This window comes from Anser brachyrhynchus (assembly GCF_964034855.1).
Source record: "Anser brachyrhynchus genome assembly, chromosome: 2".
Classification (NCBI taxonomy): domain Eukaryota; kingdom Metazoa; phylum Chordata; class Aves; order Anseriformes; family Anatidae; genus Anser; species Anser brachyrhynchus.
This window is the reverse complement of record NC_137695.1, coordinates 157,361,476-157,378,250: the sequence shown is the minus strand read 5'-3', so window position 1 is coordinate 157,378,250 and position 16,775 is coordinate 157,361,476. Positions and strand designations below refer to the sequence as shown.

At 43.2% G+C, this 16,775-nt stretch overlaps 1 protein-coding gene across 11 annotated transcripts in view; it reads left to right on the top strand.

Moving 5' to 3' along the window:
- The window catches only part of PTK2 (protein tyrosine kinase 2), a 203,892-nt gene that overhangs the window by 79,842 nt on the left and 107,275 nt on the right, over positions 1-16,775 (top strand). For all 11 annotated transcript variants that reach the window (XM_080582103.1, XM_080582105.1, XM_080582104.1 and 8 more), the window contains one exon: positions 6,586-6,812. In XM_080582103.1, the coding sequence (XP_080438229.1) occupies positions 6,618-6,812 (195 nt within the window). In that variant the 5' untranslated portion in view covers positions 6,586-6,617. The remainder of the gene's footprint in view (positions 1-6,585; positions 6,813-16,775) is intronic.

Here is a 16,775-nt window from a genome sequence, read left to right as displayed (position 1 = left end):
CCAGTAGCAGCTGTACATGGAATACGCCTTTGTTTCAGTTAATTTAGGGCATATTTATACTTAACAATTGATTTTTGCTGAGATATGCTTGCCTTGTGTTGCAGCCTACAGGATGTCATATTGCTTTGTTTCATATGAATCTTGTAGTTTGTGTTCTTTCTGAATTCCTTCTTCATGCTCCCCTGAACACTTAATCTCCTAAAACACTGATATAATTGAAACAGGTTTTTGTACGTTTGCACCTTGCATTGCTAAACATCTTTTGACTTTGGTCTCTGTCTTCCCTTGTTGGCTTTTCAGTGTATTTCTCAAACACATAATTGTGTTTGAAGAAGGACTATACATTTCTGCTTTGAACTGAACTGAGACCTGGAGTTAGTAAGTGCTTGGGCAACGTTCTACAGGAAAGAAAACGGTCAGGAATTGTCAGTCACAGGCCACTCTCCCATTTCATATCGATAGAGTGAAATATTCAGTGGGTCAATTTAGACTAAAATAGATACAAGAACTCATTATTCAAATGGCTTTAATGCGGCTGGCCAGGCTGCTTTATACTTTGACCTGGGGGCCTCAATAAGTGTTTCTGGCTGCAATTAATGTACTTTAAAATAAATATATGTATGAGGGAGGGAGTGGTGACCAGGAAGGGGATCAGAGAGGAGGCAGCAAGGGAAACGTGTGCCTTCTTGGCTGTGTAGGTACAGGCAGCCTTACCAACAAGGGTGGATGTAGCCAAAAGGTGCCAAAGCTGGAGCAAAGGATCACTGCTTTTTTTCCTTTTGAACATCAACAGTAGCTGAAAGAAAAACAAGAGAAGTAAGCTTGGTAGGAAACAGTGAGTTTCCAATGTGACTTTTGGAAATAGCTGAAATTATTGACTTTCTGAAGGCAAAAGTGAACCTAATGGGAAGAAATGCCCTTTTTGCTGTCTTTCTCTGTTTATCCCCGGTTTGAAATCAGAAAACTCTTAATGGCTTTTTCAAAGTTTCATCCTTAAATCTGTAGCAAGATTTTACGTTAACATAAGGTAACTTTAAAAAGAAAGAAGAGAGAGAAGAAGAACCTTGTGCTTGCACCCCTGGAGTGCTTGCTGCTGCTTTCCTGTAGCACGTGCATGTTCTGGGGGTTCACTTTTGATGTCTCAGCTTTTCCCACTTCTCCATTCTGTTCTGTTAAATACACTAGGACAGTTTTCTTAGGAAGAGTAGTGTGGTCCTGGTAAGATAGGGAGTCAGCCAACTTATGCCCAAGAGCAAGCATTGGGCCGAAACCTCAGAAACACCACCAACAACAAAAAAAGTATTAGGACGTGGCGTATCAAGTGTCAGCAGTGTGCAAAACTTAACAGACTCCTAAAAATACAGTCTTTGTAATGGGGAAAATATTTACAGTTCTGCCTAACACCCTCACTTTCTGTGAGGTTGAGATCGACAAGGTAATATTTGCAAGGTGAGCTCCAGCAGGATTTAATGCAAGCTGTGAAAATGGATTGAGCAGTACGTTTGTGAGATGTTTACTGTCTGATGTGAGGCACATTATGGATAATTTAGGATTTTAGAGTGTGGAAGGAATTCTTAATGTAGTCTTCACCGAATCGCAAAACCGAGCCCCCCGCCGAGCAGGGGCAGGTGCCGGGGCTGTGCTCAGCCGTGCCTCCAGCATCTCCAGGGCTGGAGGCTCCCCGGCCGCTCTGGGCAACCCAAACCAGTGCTCACCCCCCCGGATAACACAAAATCTTTCTGTTACATTTAAATGGGACCTCCTGTTCAGTATTTTGTGCCAAAAAGGGCTTTGTGTCAGTCCGATAAAGCAACGTTGCACATTGAGGGTGCAAGTAACCTGAAGGGTTTTAACAAGTCTCAACTACTTTAGTATTAAAGTACTTACTTTTAAATATTTTTAAAAGCATTTCAGGACTTGTAGAATTTCCACACCAGGACCAATGAAAGCAATTAACTCTGGATTTATTTGGAGTGGGAGGTTTCTTCTGGGCCCAGTTCCTTTCGCAGGCCTGAAGTGAGGTGGGCCAAGTTATTTTTGACAAAGTGTGACTAGAAATTTTCATAGACGTGGCTGCCTTCAGGCTGGAGGTGGGGATCAGACCACGGAGATCGAGCAACGTTATAAAACTTGAGGGCACTTCCAAAGGACAACGTGAAGTCACGGTGTGAATAATTATGGCTTGGTTCGTTGTCACGCAAACTTGCTGACACCGCGCTGATGGCGAGCCGCCAACACCGGCATGAGGAACTTTTTTATTTTATTTTATTATTTTCAGTAAATCGTCAAAACGGCTGATAGAGAAGACGTTATTGGCATTGAAAAGATTGCCCCGATGGGACTCCGCTAACTTTTCTGTCAGTGTGCTAATCGCATTTTAATTAATTGATTTAAACATTTGTTATGACCTCTTTTTTTTTTTTTTTTGACTGTCTCATCAGTGGAAGTGACTTAGTTTCTGAGTACTCAGAGCTGGTAGTGAAATGTGACTTTGAACTTTGCTTGTTTGTACTACTGAAAGTCATAATATTGACTTTGCTCCCGCTGCAGTCATCAGACGTGGGGCTGTGCAGTGCTGGTGAGATGTCAGCAGGAATTAGGCTGAGCAGCAAATGACTTGCAAACAGAAATTCAGAAGTAATTCAATTAGTTACCTCATAATTCTGGGGGTTTTGACAAAATGATTTTGATTATTCTTTCCTAACGTAGCTGATACGTGAGTAAGGACAACAGCCGCCATTCAAAACTGAATGGTATAAAAAGCAAAGCACAAAAAAGGTCAACAGTGCTTTCTTGCTGCAAAGTACGGTTGTTTTTTGGGGGAAAAAAAGGCTTTATCTTCTAACCTCACGTAACAATCTCCCATTTATTTCCCTAAATGTCAGGTACTCTGCCAGGCGATAGCAGGCTGACAGGATGATAATGCTCTGGGGAGCGACTGCAGCATCTTAGCAGAGCCACCGAGTATCAGCAGGCCAGGACTGGTTTGCTCCACTCCTCTCCCCAAGCTTGGAATAATTTGTCTTTATGGTACCGAGGAACAGCGGAGTGTTTTGTAACGTGTGAGCACCGGGAGGTCAGGAGTGTTTAGTTTGGGACACACAGAGCGAGAGCTGGCACGACTTTGCATACAAACAAGTTTGACCAGCCTTGATGTTAGACCACTGGGCTTGCCCCTGCTCTTTTATCACCACGATATCCAATAAAACCCGGCAGAATTAAGTCTCCGTGTGTACTGTAGCTTGTTTCTGCTCCGTAATAGTGTCCTGCTTGGCTATTTAATACCAGGAGAACTGAAGCTGTTCTTTTAAACTGAGGCCTGTAATGGCAGGATTACAAACCAATCTGGTTTGAATTCAGAAGAGCACAAGGAGGCATCCTGGTCTTGTAATCCTACTTTTCTTTGTATCTTAAATAACCAAGCAGATCTTGTAAAGTAGTAGTTTAATTATCCTTACATGGCGAGCAGCTATGTTTTACAGAATTTTGGCCAGGGGCAAAGTTTTACAGTCACATTATAAACTCAGACCCAGGGGCAGGGCTTAAATGAAATATTAATAGGTTCGTAGCTAGAGAGAGGGCATGTGTTTCTGTAACTTCAGAGCTACCAAAGTTACTGCTCTTCTGCTGCCTCGTTAAGTAAGCATTGGGATTTTTAAAAGAAGTTATAAAGAACCCAAAGATGATGAAATTTCTGAGGAAAAGTGCTTGTCTGCTTTTCAGAAGGAGGTTGGTTTACCTTTCAGTGCTTCTATCCTGTGAAACACTGTGAAAATTGACAATACTTTGTACCTGCCGTGGTCGGTCCCATGCTGGATTCCAGATTTTCCCCTCACTGTGATGAACGTGAAGGAATTCCTTCTGTCATTGTGTTCTCCCCACCCATTGAAATTACGCTGCCTAAGAGCACTTCTGTATATAGGAACCGATGTCTTTCACTTCTCTGTTTGCTGCTCCCAAGGGACATATATTGTCCCATAGATTGTCCGTAATACATCTGTGGTTAGACACTTTTAAAATGCTTGTTTCTGCTTTTTCCTATAGCTTTTTCCCTGCTCTTTTTCTGCCAAATAAAACCCGATACATACGTCCCTTAAGTTGACGATACTGTATTAAAACAGGTGCTCTTTTAGTTCCTCTTTACTAAAAAAAATTGTATTGCTTTGGTTTGCAGAGTAATTTTCTATCATTTGTGTGTGTAAGCTTGAGATAACAGCATTTTTCCTAGTGACTTTGAGCTAGGGTAGGTTGTTTTAAAGGAGGCAGGACTTCATGGAAGAGGGTTAAAAGTGGCCCAAGTTTGAGCAGAAAAATAAATTCTTAGTAGAAAACTTTAATTCTTAGTAGTTACACTATTGAGAGCCATTAGGACTTTGTCCAAGGGAGTTGTCCTCATGCAGCTCCCCAGCCTGCAGTCATCTGGAGTTTTATGAGGCTGTTTTACGATTACAGGAGAGGCTGAGGCTGTTTTACAGGAGCTGAGGCCATTTTGCCATTACAGGAGAGGAGCCTCGCAGGTCGGAGCGTGGAGGGTGACGTTGCGTTACGTCGGGTTGGTCGCAGTCAGCCACAGAGAAGATTTTTATACCCGCTTCAACTTTCAAGTCAAGGTTTTTCTGGAAACAGCATGCCAGCTCCTTCAGCGTGGAGAACCCACGAGTAACCTCGCCGAGGTTTTCCCAGCGTTTTGGGATCTTTATGGGTAGGGCGGACAGGTTTTAAAATGGGCATGGGGTTGGCTTAGTGCATTTGTATTGATCGCTAGAAAAGAGAGCAATAAAGCACGGCTCAGAAGATCTAACAGCTTCTTGGATTTTCAGGCACTGCGGCAACAGAGGGTTACGAAAGCAGAGCTGGCAGCAGGCAGGTACGGGAAGTCCCTCAGGGGTCAGGCAATGGGGAATATTTGGGAGAAGTCTTGTTGGCCTGCTCTTAAATCTCCTGAGGGCAGGACTGCGGAGGGCTTTTGTCTGCCCCAGTGCTGCCAACTCCAAGTTCTTACAGCTCTGTTGGACGAACGCAATTCAACCATTTGTTGTAGAGGTAAAGTCACACTGCGCAGATGGGCTGTTTGTTTCCCCTTTATCTTCTACTGTGGCTAGGAATTTGGACACTTAACTTCGTTGTTAGGCTTCAAGCCCTGTTTTAGCCTCTAGCAAACGGTGTTATCTACAGTCTCAAGATTTCGAGCCTTGATAAGGGCCGGTGCTGAATTCCTGTTAGCCGAACCCTGGCCGTGGGTGAAGATTTGGGGGGAACTGACCCAAGGGACACGGTGTCCCCTCGTGCCCCTACCCACCCACTTCTGCTGCTCTTGCTCTGTGCTCATCTGTGACGAGCTAATTCAAGATGCTGGGGTATAAAACTAAAAATGGCTACCCTAAAAGCTGAGCTGTAGCCTTCTGCCTTGCAGAGAAGCAAGCTAAGGTTCAGATACTCAACCACAGTACAGCTTAAAACACCTTAAATCACCTCTTCTGCCTGTTTCCCAGCTCAGCTTTACTACCAGAAAGGCGTTCATCCTACTACGCCCAAAAGATCAAGTTTATTTTTAACAACTCGGCTCCAGATTTTGAAAATTGCTTGCCCACTGTCTGCTTGCTGCCAGGGGCAGGTATATATATATATATATATAATTCCCAGAGAAGCTGTGGATGCCCCATCCCTGGAGGTGCTCAAGGCCAGGCCAGATGGGGCTTTGGGCAACCTGGGCTGGTGGGAGGTGTCCCTGCCCGTGACACAGGGTTGGAATTAGATCTTTAAGGTCCCTTCTAACCCAAACCATTCTGATCCTATAGAAATCTTGATGTGCTTGTCCAAGCCCTGTCAGCTTGGAGCAGAGCCCCGCAGGTCTTTGCTCTTGCCATCCATCAGGCTGGGATGATTCTTGAGGCTACGTCAGGCGAGGAAGGATGTATTGTTTTCTCTTTTTCCCTCTTGTTCTGTATTGATTTCTCAGATACCGTCTGCTCATGGTTGATTAATCTGCAGCAGTAGCCAAGAGGCGGTCTTTTTCTTCTTTGGGATGCGGACTCGTACTGTAGTCCTTTTGCTACCAGACGTGGAAATCATTTGGAAATCAGTGGATAACAAAACTAGCCCCTAGTCTTAAACTGGAGAAGCTGTGTCAGTGTGCAGCTTCTTCGCGCAGAGCCTTCAGTTTGGTGACTCGGGTGTCGGGGTTTCCCGATGCTGATCTTTGGGCTGTTGTAAGGTCCAAATCGACAGACCTTTGGGATGGGAACTCTTGTTAAAACTGGAAGGCAGTATTTGGTTTTGAATGCTTTTGGGGGAGGGCTGGGTTAAGACACTGAGAAACTGAAGGAAGAAGCGAAGCCAAAGATGCCACTTGTGTTAACTGTATTGTTTGAATTACACTCACTTGCTCGCTGGGACTTGCCGTTTCTGTGGTAGTATTTCTTTTATATTTGTATTTGCATAACTATTTTAGTAGGGGACTCCGAAAGAGCGATTAAATGTCCCTTAAAAATGAGTCTTGTAGGATTTGCAGTAAATATTTTGTCTGAATCAGTGTAAGATTTAGGCGTAACTAAAATTAATTTGCTTTCTGTTTTCCTTTCCTAGAATATGACAGATACCTAGCATCTAGCAAAACCATGGCGGCAGCTTACCTCGATCCAAACTTGAATCATACACCAAGTTCAAGTGCAAAGACCCACCTCAGTACTGGGATGGAGCGTTCCCCGGGGGCCATGGAGCGAGTCTTAAAGGTTTTTCACTACTTCGAAAATAGCAGTGAGCCGACAACGTGGGCCAGTATTATCCGGCATGGAGATGCTACTGATGTCCGAGTAAGTCTGGTTTTAGCATTCTCATGTCATCTTCAGGTTAAATGTTAACTTCATGGTCAAAAGGTAGAAGTCCAGAAGCAGAAACACAGACGTTTCACAGTGTATTTTAAAATAATCTTTACCTGTTGTATGTTGTGAGTAATTTCAGAGAAGGCTTTAAGTGGTACTAATTTTCCTTTAAAAAAATAAAAAAAATAAAAAAATCTGATATATGATTTTGTATTACCTTGAAGAAATAGAAGAACTCTTCTCATTTTTGCAGAACAGAAACTTGAAATTTAGAGAACTGGTTATCAGTCTAGATACCACTACTGATTTATGTCAGTTGACTTTTACCACTTTATACTTCCCCAAATCCTGTATGATGATGGGAGGAAATGGAGGAGAAAAGAGGCGTTAAATGATTCTCTTCATATTCTTTTTTTAAAAGTTCAACATTTTTACATGGTTACTGTGTTCAAATGTAAGACATGTGCATGGTTTTTGTTTTCTTTGCCTTTTTTATTTTTTAATCCCTGTTTGGAAAGTCTTTCCTCCCAGCATGGGGAAACTGAGCTGAAGTTTTTGCATCAGAGCCCTTTGTCCCACCAGTACGTACATCCCTTTGTCCTCCCTCCCCTCCTCACCCTGGCAATCACCTGCTGCTTTTATTTGTACAGCGTAGTCCTTCAGTTAACTTACACAAAATACAAGGTTGGGATTGTTTGAAGGATAGCTTTAAGTATCTGTAATCTTTGAGATACGTGGAAGTACACATATGCGTGAAAATAGCATTTGTTCAGAAAAGGGAAGTTAAGCAGCTCTGTGTGGAAAGTACAGGTCAATAATCCTACACGGAGACTTTTACTTACCATTTTCTACACTTGCTCATACAATTAGGGTCTTGCGGTACTGAAACGAAGCTCACTTTAACATGTCAGATGTTTTTAAAATTTCATGATTTGCTTGGTTTTAGTTATTGTCCAAGAACAGTCTTGCCTGGTGGTCCGTGGTGTATGGGTTTGGTTTTTTTCTGTGATGTTCTTGCTGTAGAAGCAGGTTTCCACCTGCTCATTCCTCCCATCCATCACTTGTATCCTCTGTACAGTACTTCATATTCCACTTCAGAGACACAGTTCTGATCTGCTGAAGGGAAAGGACTGCCAGTGTTCAGGAGATATGTTGTCTCCTTCTGCCCACTATTGAGTTTCTTTTGTGTAAGAGAAAAGTTAAGAAGAAAGACAAAATTTGAATGTTCTCTCTTCCTTTCTTACTACTTCCTAGCATCACTATTTATGAAAAGACCTAAGAGCATTCCTAAGTGGAGTGAGTCTTGTGTCAGTGATTGTAGACCTGTGAAATTCAAGGATTTTCACTGGTGATCATCAGAGAATCTGCCTAATGGCAATTTAATAAGCTCACACCTGTGTTTAGGGATAACCTGGTGACCATACAAATTAGACATACAGTAGTGGGAATCATTGTCATCAGCAACATACTCTTATTTTACATTAAAGAGGTTTTTTTGTGTGCCATTTGAAACATCTTTACACCATGACTTAGGTAGATTGGTTTGAATACGCATCCCGTATGATTGATTAATTTCTTAAAGTGTATTAATGGGTACAAGGGAGGAAAACTGTCTCCTTTTTTAACCTTATTTGCAAGCCTCTACTGTGAATGTAAGTCTAGGGTTCTTTATACAGTACTTGAAATGCAGGTTATCTTTCCAAAGGAGAATGTAGAAACTTGCAAAACAAAAGCAGAGATTACATCTCTGGTTTCTTCGACTCAGAAATACCTGTGGTTATGGGCTTTTAGGCTCCAAAACTTACACTCACTAAGAAATTCAGTGCCAAGTTCAATTTGCAGAGCTACACATCCTTATTTTAAGCACAAACATGTCATATTATTTTTATAAAACTGGTTTAAAAGAACAGACAAGTACCAGTAACCTGAGGCTTGCCTTAATTTTTAGTTTCCATATATACACATTTCTTTGGATGTTCATTTCTAAAAATAACATTATTTTTGTGTTGTCCTCCTTTTCTAAGAAAGAAGAATATACTTTGGGCAGGTGAAGGGATTGCTCTTACTCTTTTAACAAATATGATGGCTTTTTTGTTTTGTCAGACTGGGACAGTGACTGTGGAAACGTGCAGGTACTCTGTAGGAATGACCTAGCACTGATGTATTACCACGTTACACTTAATTTAGGAACAGTAAACCGTTGTTGGAGTACAAGCCTACATTCCATTGAAATGACCTCTGTCCAACCAAGCTGAATAATTTAAGGTGAAAATAGTCTTTAAGGTTTTTATGCATTAGTTTTTTTTCCTTCTCTTATGGAGATCGACTGCAAGAGAGCTTCTGTTTCTTCTGAATTACGAACTGGGAAGGAGACTGGTGCTGGCTTTGGTATTTGGCTTGTTTCTGATGAACTTTTGAAAGTATTCAGTGGTGAATATCTTTGAGACAGCTCTGCAATTAAAAGGGGAAGGGGAAAAAAGGTTTTTTGGTTTGTTTTTTTAAGAATTCTCCCTGGTTAGTGTGGCTAGTGGGATGATAGCCGAGGAACCTTCCCAGTATTCAAAGGAAGTTAAACTTGGGCTGAAATCTCCAGAAAAGGTATTTCTGCTGGCAAAGCGGAGGTCTTTGTGGAGTGTTCTAACACCAAGGGAAAGTGAGTGTTGAAGTTTCTTTCCTGATTTCTGGTGTTTCTCTAACCTAACATCTTCTATTTCAAACCAAGTCAAATGTCAATGGAAAGGGTGTGGTTGGTGGTTAAAAAAGTGAGGAAAAATCCTCTTCCCTTAAAAAAAAAAAAGGAAAATATCTTTTTGATTTTTTCAAGAGCAGAGTAGAAGCAGTGCTTTAGCTGTATACATTATACACAAATCCTTGGTCATGAAATCCTGGCCGTGAACCTCTGTTTGTTCTGGATGGGTTTAGTCCCTCCAAGACAGCTGTTTGCTCTGAAGGATGAGTCTGTATGCTCCAATGGATTGAAGGGCAGCTTTTCAATTCTTGGAAATGCTTTCTTGGATTTCAAAGAACTGGCGTGCTCTCATTATTCCTTTTTTTTTTTTTTTCCCTTGGTTTTACACTCAAGGCATGCTTCATTTCCAAAACAAAAAGTGTTTTTTATGAACGTGCAAACATTGCTCTCCTACTGCCAATGTGTATATTTGCAATGCAGGGAAAGAAAAGTTGTTTATCTTGCCTATTTGTGTTAGGATGTGTTGCCTACGTGCATATTCTCAACAATGGATTTGCAGGGCATGCTCTGTCCTGTTCGCAGCCTCGGATGGGCATGCGAGTGGGTGGCTGTTGCCGAAACGGAATTTCGATGGGCTCAACGTACCCTGAATGCAAGCAGTGCCGCCGCAGCTTGATCAGCAGTCACAAGTAAATCGCCTTTCTCTTACCAGGAGTGGTTGAAGCAAAGGTGTAACTACCCTATTTGATGGAGAAATGAAGGCACTGTTGACATTTAGCAGCTTGGGGGGTTGGAGGGTGGATTTTTGTTAAACAAGCCGTTGGAAAGGCCACGTGAGCTGATCTAAATACAAAGATTTTTTGTCATGTGCAGTTCTGCTTCGTGATCTGCATTCCCACCCCAAAGTTGGCATCCATTATATCTTCTTTTCAACTTCTAGCCCTCAAAGGTTCCTTCAAAGAACTCTTGATTCTTGAGTAGTGGTTGTGAGAAGTAAAAGTTGCATTATTTGCGTAGAAACAACAACCAGACATCTCAAACTAGGTTATTGCCAGACTTGCATCACACCTGGATTGTTCCACAGGTTTGTTTTCTTGCAATTTTGTAGGATTAGCCAACTAAAAGATACACTAGATAGAATTAATATTAAAACTTTGGCAGTCAGCTCTGTCCTTACTTCCAGAGTTAGAGAGGAGCACGGTTAGAAGTCTTTGACAAAGATACAACATCCACGGTTCTTTTAACTTGCTCATCATTAAGATGACTTTTCCTCCCTTTTCTAAGCAGCATCTCTCAAGATATTGGCTTCTTTAATGTTGACATTTTGAGAACTCATAAAGCTGAAGAAAAAAGGAACAACGTCATTGACTAAGGATAAGGACATATCTAACCTGATGGACTCGAAGTTAGAAGTCAAGGGGCATCCTTTGGCTTTGTCCCATGCTATATCAGAGGAAAAATCCCACAGCAAATTCATCAGATTCCCTACCCACCTACAGAATCGTATCTTCTTCAGGTAGAAAGCATGGGTACAACATTGGAAGAGCTCTGATCACAACCAGGTCCCAGATCTTCCCTTTTTAGAAGGGCTAAATCACATTCAGCCAAGACATCGCTAAAGCAGCTAAATAAACTGCATTACTGTGTTAGTGTGTGCTTCTTCCCTTTTCCCGTTTATTTTGCCTATTCAGTCCACACCCTGTTTTTACCCTCCCAAGCCATTTGCAATTTCATTGTCTTACTCTGTCCTACAGTGTCTGTGTTGTCTGGTGGGTCTTGCAGTGTTCTCTTCCGTCCACATTTGTCTGCATTAAGTCCGTGGATTTTTGCTGGCATTTCTGTACCATGGATTGTTGCTGTGTTTCATCCAGCGCTATAGGAGACCTGAGCGTTTGTCAGTTCATGGTGGTGGAATGGAAAGAGTCCCTGTCACAAAGGTCTGTGGCTCAAATGATATCCTAGTTAGGCGTACATTTCTCCTGGCAGCACTGCCAGCTTCCTTCCCGTTGCTTTAAGTTTCCACCTGAGCTGCGCTAGCACAGGTGTTTGTGACCTTTTGGCAAGCTCAGTCCAAGTCCAAGTGGATCATTCTTTCAGTGGTGTTTCCAACCCAGATCGGCTCTGCGGTCCTGTTAGCTGCATCATCCTGCAGACAGACCCAGCTGAGAAGGCTGTAGGACGCAAGGAAATGCCTGTTGGTGCTGGCACTGCTCGGGTCTGCAGAGTTACTGCACCACCAGGGAACAGGCTGTTAAAGCTTTTTGTGAGCACCCTTCATCATCCCCTGCAGCATTCCTGGTCTCCAACCATACATCGAGAAGGATATTACCTCTCTGGAGGGAATTAGAGGCATATCCGTCAAGCTTCAGTCCATGAGACTTGCTTCTAGCCAGGGTTCCACCCATTCGTCTTCCTCTCTGTCCTTCAAGCCTTTTCCCCTTTTTATAACCCACCTTATTTTGACCTGATATCTGGACAAAATATAGCGGATACTGTGCTTAGTCTGGAGCAGAGCTGGTCTTTGTGATACTGATCCCAACGGGCCACCAGGGTGCTGCTGCCAGGTAGCCAGAAATTGAACACGTGGCTTCCCAGCGGCTGGATGGGCCAGATACATTCCACCTAAACCAAGCAGGTATCTTGAAGGGTTATAGGGGATTTGGCATGCTGCAGGGCTGTTCTAATCTAACCTAATCTATCTACTGCTGCCTGTAAAGGAGGTTGCTAATGTGATATACGTAGATTTTATCTAGTAGGTTTCTCTTTTAAAATGGGTTCTTACGATAATGTGGTATGGGTCTAGCAGGTCGGCCACACTAAAAGTCCTTTCGTATTCAGTGGAAAAAGACTGTGAACACCAGCAGGACTGAAAACCATGCCACCTGAGGATTTTTTTGATTGGTAGAAGTCTGCTGCATGCAGCAAGGGCTACACATCTGAATCTAATTGCCATATATATACAGTAATACATGTGCTTAGAGCCACAGGAACCTTCTGACATAGTAGAAATGGACTGGAGTGAGTGCACTACTTCCTAACATCAATTACCTCTGTGTAGAAATAAAATCCATCCTGATGTAGCAAAGGAGCTAGAAAATGAGTACCATTTACCATTTTCTGTTCCTCTTCTCTGCTGTACACCTACCTGCATTGCACCAGATGACAAGACAGAGTTGTATTTTTAATTACTATGAACTCTGCTTCTGAGAACTTGAAAAAAATATCAAGAACACAGCTACAGACCTGCAGATGGAAGCAGCATAAGAAAAGAAGGTATACTAGTAATAAACTAATTGTAACAGACAAAACCACCTTTGGTCTTTAGAGTGCCTGCTTTACTTGTGGATGCTCTGGATGTCCTTGGATGAAAGAGACATGCAAAACAATGCTTTAAAGACAATATAAATCGCCCTTTGACATTTTACCTGAAATACCTGGGTGTACAGATGGCCTTCAAGTCAACAGCACTTCCTGGGCTAGAATCGAACTACGCAGGATCCAAGGAACCTCCCACATTTCACAAGTACGACTGAGGATAGGAGATGGTGAGTTCTGGATGCTAAGCTTCCAGAAAACTGAACTTAGCATCAACATTTAAAACAGTTACATTTATTTAGGAAGCTGTACCAGTGTGCAGTAGGATCAGAAGAGTGTTAATCCACCCAAGGGCACTGGCAAGCACGGCTCTACCAGCTCTGCGTTTGTCAACGTGCGCCCAGAGGTCCCCCGTCATTTGGCACTCGGGATGAGTGATCCGTGTTTGTGGGATCAGTGCAAGAGAGAGAGAAAAAAAAAAAAAAGCAACGTGACAATGTTTAAAAACAGGGATGTGGGCTTTGCTGTTCCAATGTTGGACAAGCGTCATCAGAGGGGGTGATGCTTGGTCAAACCTTGGTGTTGCGAAGGCATTCTGGAGTTTTATAGAAATTTTAAAAGTAACTTGCAGCAGAGCTTTGTCATTGACTTTTGTTCAGCTCTTCATTTAAGCTCCCCATATAAATCGCTCATCAGAAATGATAATACTTGATATATAAATAGCATTTGACATATTTCGAGAGCCTCACAAACATTAACACTGTGTCCCTGTGTAGGAGGTGCCGCCTAAAGACTTTTTCTAGTGCAGGAGACTTTCTCCTTCCTGCTAAATAGGGAAATTAGGTTTGTAGTCGCACTGGGAGTACATTATTCCAACTTCAATTTATTCATAGTAGCACATCAGCTTGGTTAATTTACAAGCAAGCAATTCATTTTCACTCATTTGCAGGAGCACAGGATGATATTGATGCATACTGGAAGAGCCGAGGTTATCATCCTGCACCGTTCAGCCTTCCTCTGGCCTGTCTTGAATTTTTCAACAGCTTCCTAACTATACTGTATTGTAAATTCTATTTTTGGACACTTTTTCGTTCTAACAGAGGACAAATATGAATCCATTCTGCGAGTTAGCTGTGTTGAATATGAGGGTTCTTTGAACGAAGGAATAAACCTTAGCACTGCCCAGTTTGCTAGCTGTAGAAAGAGCTTTTTTTGCCTCCCCTCTGGGCTAAAGGTAAGGAAAAGGTGACCTATCAACTGTTATTGATAGGAAATTCCTCTAAGGGCTTCCCATTCTCTTCTGCTCAGCTGTACCAGCCTATTTTTTTGTTTGGGATGTAAATGTCAGCTCCGCAAACCTAATTAAAGGCGATGTGTACAGTAAACAGCTTTCAGCTTGCGTTCGGTCCTGTGACTTCATTGCGGTTGTCCCGTGTTTAGATGAGAGTGACAACAGGTGAAAATTTCTATCGGGAGGTTATGTCCATGCAGGCACCCTGCTTACACCCAGATAAAATCCTATTTAGCTGTGGGTGTCTGCCGGGGTGCAGCTCTCCCACCGGCATTTCTAGCTGGGATGGCTTTGGGGCAGTAAGTTCGTTATCAAGGTTGAAACTTTTGGTTTTCCTTACCCGGTTGTTTTTTCACTCAAGAACGCACCTGAGGAGCTTCCTGAGCTAAAAAGCTGTCAAGCCTGGAGAGACTTCAGATTTCTTTGGCAGTGCTTCCACTTCGAAGACTGTTGGGACATAGCCCAGCGGGGTGTTCAGTCCCTATTGTGCGGTGCTCAAGCAGTTAAATTATTTGTCTGGGAACCGCTGATTTAGCATTCTGGTCCGGTCCTGCGAAGAACACCAGGCGTGCTTCTGGCAAGGCAGAGAAGCCGTCGCCCGTCCCGCAGCGATGGCAGCAGCTTTGTTTGGCACCCCAGCACCTCCGCCCGGCCTGGGGAGGCTGCCCATGACCCGAGGAGGCTCGACGTGGTGTTTGAAACTCGACGTGGTTCAAATTCACCTTCCCTGATACGTTAATAAAGAAGTAAATAAGCAAATGGATGCTTTGCTTGAGAGGTTTCCCCTGCTGACTGGCCGTAGGCAATTTAAGCAGCTTGACCACCACGTTGCCTTATTTGTGCTTTTTGATTCTGGCTGTGGCAGAATGAGCTCTCTGGGATTTCCTAAACCAAAAAGAAGAAGAAACCTGCGTGTTTGTTGCACATAAAGCATCACTTTTTCCTTTCTGGGTATACATTGTAGTTCCTAGCTTGTATTTTCAAACACTTGACCCCTTTGCACCAATACTGCCATCTCTCCTTAGCATTCAGCAGTCAACTTTTTCTTGAGTTGCAATGTGAACTCTTGCTATTTACTTTTGTGGTGTGGAACTAACTGCTTCACCAGAGGGGTTATTGTGCCCTCCTGAAATAAATAATAAAAACCTATATGTGTTTTTATATTGATTCTGTGATAGGTTTAGAATTGTCCGACCTTAATGATAATGTAAAAGGAATAGAGGCTTGAAAATCTCACCTGCTTTTGATAGGAATGAAGATAGCTGGCTTCTTCGCTCCTTTTGAAATCTCAGCCTGAAAATTAGAGGCTCTTAAATGTCCAGGCTGATTCTTTCTTGAGATGCTCATGGTTTCAGCTGCCTTACGCATCGGCGTTCTTGGTTGTTCGTGGTCATAGAAAAATGATTTTTTTTCTCTTTATGAAGTCGTTTCATATATATACAGCAGTATAGCTGTCTGTTAAGAACACGCACGCCCATTTTCACTATGAACTGACAGCACCCAGAGACGTGGGAAGGGTCGGCTTTCCAGAACCAAATGCTGCGTGCTACATCCTCTATTCACGCAGCGTTCAGTAAGCGAGGAAAATGAATGAATCTCTTCTGGCTGCACGCGTATGGAAAAGCTGGCGGTGTGCCCTTCAGGGAAAAGCACGCCTGCCAAAATATCAGGCTCCACTGACTAAGCAGAGACAGTCCTCTGGGTGAAGAAGAGGTTAAATTACAAGTTCCTCTCTTTGTTGCTTCTGAGGGTGCTGGGTTGTTGTGTGTTTCCCTGGATACTGGCAACTCTTCTGCAGTATTTGCTCCCTTACACAAAGACCCATAAATAGAGGCAAGAAACAAACTTAACCGTTTTGTACCCTGTGGTCAGTACCTTTAATTCAGCTCTAAACCCGTCCGCTGCCTGGGTAAGAGACCTTTGCAGCCGGTTGGTGAAGGGTGGAGGAAGTTAACAGCCTTAAGGGGAGACTGGACAAGGAATTGGAAGAGCCTCATTGAAGGCTGATGAATGACACAAGGCTTGGCTCAGGAAATCCTCGGGATAAAAATAGTCAGAGGCTGGCAGAGCGCTTTGGGCAGCATCTATGTGCTTGTCTGGTGTTGCCTCTTCCCCGGGCATCCAGCCCTGGCCGCTGTGGTTCTTCCTTCCGTGGTTTTACCAGCTTGTAGGGAGATCGTTTTCGTTTGTGTTGGACGTTTGTCCCAGCAGGTTGGCTCCTGGCTGCTGGACTCGGCTCCTGCTGCTTTGTCGGCGTGGTGCTGCCAGCAGGTAGCGGCCACTCCGAGAGCTTGACTTGCCCAGCATGTTCTGAAGCATCCTTCCCATATGATAAAGTTCTCCACAAGCGTCTCACATACTTTGCAGTTTGTGTCCATCCTTCTGCAAGCATCGGCCTCGTAATCCGCTTGGCGGTGAGGATTTGGCAGCTCCCGGCCAGGAAGACCAGGGTTTGGAGGCACCGCCGGTACCGAGGAGGATGCTGAGGGTGTTCCCCCTCCATTCAGATAGAATACTTAAATATTTTTTGCTGTTTTCTGCATGCATAATTTGCAGAGTCAAGGTCTTAAATGATTTATTTGGGATATAAACTCATAACTTTGGCAAAACAATGCCATGGTGTAGCAAACTTTCGCTTAAGCAGCCCCAACAGCTCGCA